Source organism: Lactuca saligna, chromosome 5 (genome assembly GCF_052625555.1).
Source record: "Lactuca saligna cultivar CGN05327 chromosome 5, ASM5262555v1, whole genome shotgun sequence".
Taxonomy (NCBI): Eukaryota; Viridiplantae; Streptophyta; class Magnoliopsida; order Asterales; family Asteraceae; genus Lactuca; species Lactuca saligna.
The window spans coordinates 318179398-318181643 of NC_136421.1; the positions used below are offsets into that span (position 1 = coordinate 318179398).

Below are 2246 nucleotides of genomic sequence, written 5' to 3' on the forward strand. Positions count from 1 at the left end.
GAGGACCTATGTCACCAGGCCTTGGGTTGGGCCATTTCACATACGAATTAATTCACAACTACAAGGATCAACACTAATTGTATTTAGTGGGTGTTTGAGAGTTCAAAAAGTCAATAAGGTATTCGACTAATTGTGTTTAGTTAAAAAAATGGCTTCTCCAAAAAGCTAAGCCGTAAATTTTTGGCTTTTCCAAAATGCCAATAAGGAGTTAGAAACACGCCCTTAGAGGTGCATAAATATTGGTTTTTGGAAGTTTAAAAACCCGGTTGGTTTCGGGTTTTTTAGTAAAAAGGGGAAAAGAAAACCAATGGTTTGGTCTTGCTTTGTGCACCTGTAGTTGTATTGTAGAGCAGACAGTTAGAGGTGAATTTATAGCATTTGAGTAAAAAAAAAAAACATGCATCATCCTTACCCAAAACTGTCTCTGAGAAACAAATAGTGTCTGCTTTATAGGCATGAATGATAGAGTTGAGAAGCTGGTAAGTTTTTGTTAAATGTTAATGATGCCAAATTGAGAGTTGATAATACATGTAGTTTTATAAAAAGAAATGTAGCAGCAGCAGATCAGATCTGCAAGTCTGTTGTCCAGGTTCCTTGTACACTGGGGTGTTTGGTGACATGTCTGGTCTTGAGCTTCACCACCTTTCTTCCAAGTGAATTCCTAAGCCTGGTTGCACAAAGCAGCACGTCTTCTGGACTCATGTTCATCACAGATACAACCCGCTCATTCTTGTTCTCTAACCAAATAATATCATTTAATCATCTTCATATCCGTTCATTCATATTTCATTATTTAAATCATATCTGATCTAACAGAGTAAGAAGCTCATCTTACTGTATGCTCCCTTCAGAAATGGATGTTGACCACGGTTAAGCTCCGTAACCACCTCTAGCTGAGGATTGCTTTCTTTAAATGCTGCCAACTGCGACTCCATAAATGCCCTACACGCCAAACAAACACAATCATAATCTATAACCCAAATGTACATTAATTCATTATCGGAAAAACAGACTACATACCTAATCCCCCTGCTACTTCCACCCCAATTACAGTAGCTCACTGTCAACTTCTGAAGCTGCCAAACACCTCGCTGTGACATCTGCCATGCCAAAAATCAACAATATTCATTTTAGGAAGCTACAACTTGCATAATATACATCTAACAACTATCAACATCCAATTTAACATACATACATGCACATAGGACATCTAAACAGATCAGAAACATTGACTTGTAAATGATCATTTTTTAATGCTACAATCCTTTTTTCTGTTGAAAGAATAAGGAAAAACAGCTATGCATCTACTCCCGTCATTCCTCACCTATGCTGTATATTTAGTAATTTGCAAATCAAATTTCACTTCAGACCCTTTTTTGACCTTCCGATGAAAGCCATCACATCTGATTTAAGCACCAACATCTTCTCATCACTACTTTACAAACCATTTGGTATTTGCTTATTATGTACCTAAGGCCACAATATCTGCATGTCACACTTAACTTTTTGATATTAGAATTTCAGGTGGTGTCCTAACTCCTAACAACAAAAGACTGGACACATAAAATTGCTCACGGTAAATACATATCAGTAATTCACGTATACACAAACCATTGATCTCAAGATTTAGAAAACAAAAGCAATCGATTCATGACATGTACAAATTGCAGAAAACTAAATATAAGATGGTGTGGCCAGGAGAAACAAGTGCGCTAAACACTCAAATCGATTCATGAGCCTATAAAACAAAAGTAAATGCAAAATCGAGCCTCACCTGGTAAAATTAATCAAAGATCTCAAATCGGAGAACGGGCGGCGATTAACTGGAATGTCTACGGCGGTGAACAGAAAGAGAAGGAGGCGCAGCTGATAGGCTTTACTGGTAACCGGTTTAATGGTTTATTGAAAAGGGAAAATGAAATAAAAGCCCTAAATTACTGAATTTACCCAAACACTAGTTTATAACCGATAAACTCGTGAAAACTATCATGTATGTTTATAATTATTATACACAAAAAAGAATATTGTTAATAAAATTTAGAACATTGAAGCATAACCAAGAGCCATCATTTAGGTTAATACTTCAAAATCTGATTTTTTTTTTTTTTTTTTCTTTTGTATTATGAAGTAAAAATTCTCACTTTTACGTTTAGGTTAAAATTTATAAATTGATTTTTTAAAATATCCATGGTTTCTATAATACCACTGAAAAAAAGACCCAAAGATAAACATTATCTCTAATCTGT

General features: G+C 35.3%; 1 protein-coding gene across 2 annotated transcripts; it reads right to left on the reverse strand.

Moving 5' to 3' along the window:
* Nucleotides 1–425: 425 nt before the first annotated feature.
* LOC145048746 (mitochondrial ribosomal protein L51/S25/CI-B8 family protein) lies at nucleotides 426–1937 on the reverse strand. 2 transcript variants are annotated; one of them, XM_078997335.1, is made up of 5 exons: nucleotides 1775–1937; nucleotides 1325–1485; nucleotides 1021–1100; nucleotides 836–942; nucleotides 426–737 (listed from the first exon to the last, which is right to left on the reverse strand). In XM_078997335.1, the coding sequence occupies exons 3-5, from the start codon at nucleotides 1098–1100 to the stop codon at nucleotides 565–567; spliced, it is 360 nt and encodes a 119-aa protein (XP_078853461.1). In that variant the 5' UTR covers nucleotides 1325–1485; nucleotides 1775–1937; the 3' UTR covers nucleotides 426–564. The 2 variants fall into 2 exon arrangements, with proteins under 2 accessions (XP_078853461.1, XP_078853460.1); XM_078997334.1 differs by lacking the exon at nucleotides 1325–1485 and having other exon boundaries at nucleotides 1775–1936.
* Nucleotides 1938–2246: the final 309 nt, after the last annotated feature.

Coding starts and splice junctions, on each gene's coding strand:
- LOC145048746 (XM_078997335.1), bottom strand. CDS start 1,100: ATGTCACAGCGAGGTGTTTGGCAGCTTCAGAAGTTGACAGTGAGCTAC. Junction 943..1,020: donor GGAAGTAGCAGGGGGATTAG/GTATGTAGTCTG, acceptor TTTGGCGTGTAG/GGCATTTATGGAGTCGCAGT. Junction 738..835: donor ATTTCTGAAGGGAGCATACA/GTAAGATGAGCT, acceptor TTATTTGGTTAG/AGAACAAGAATGAGCGGGTT.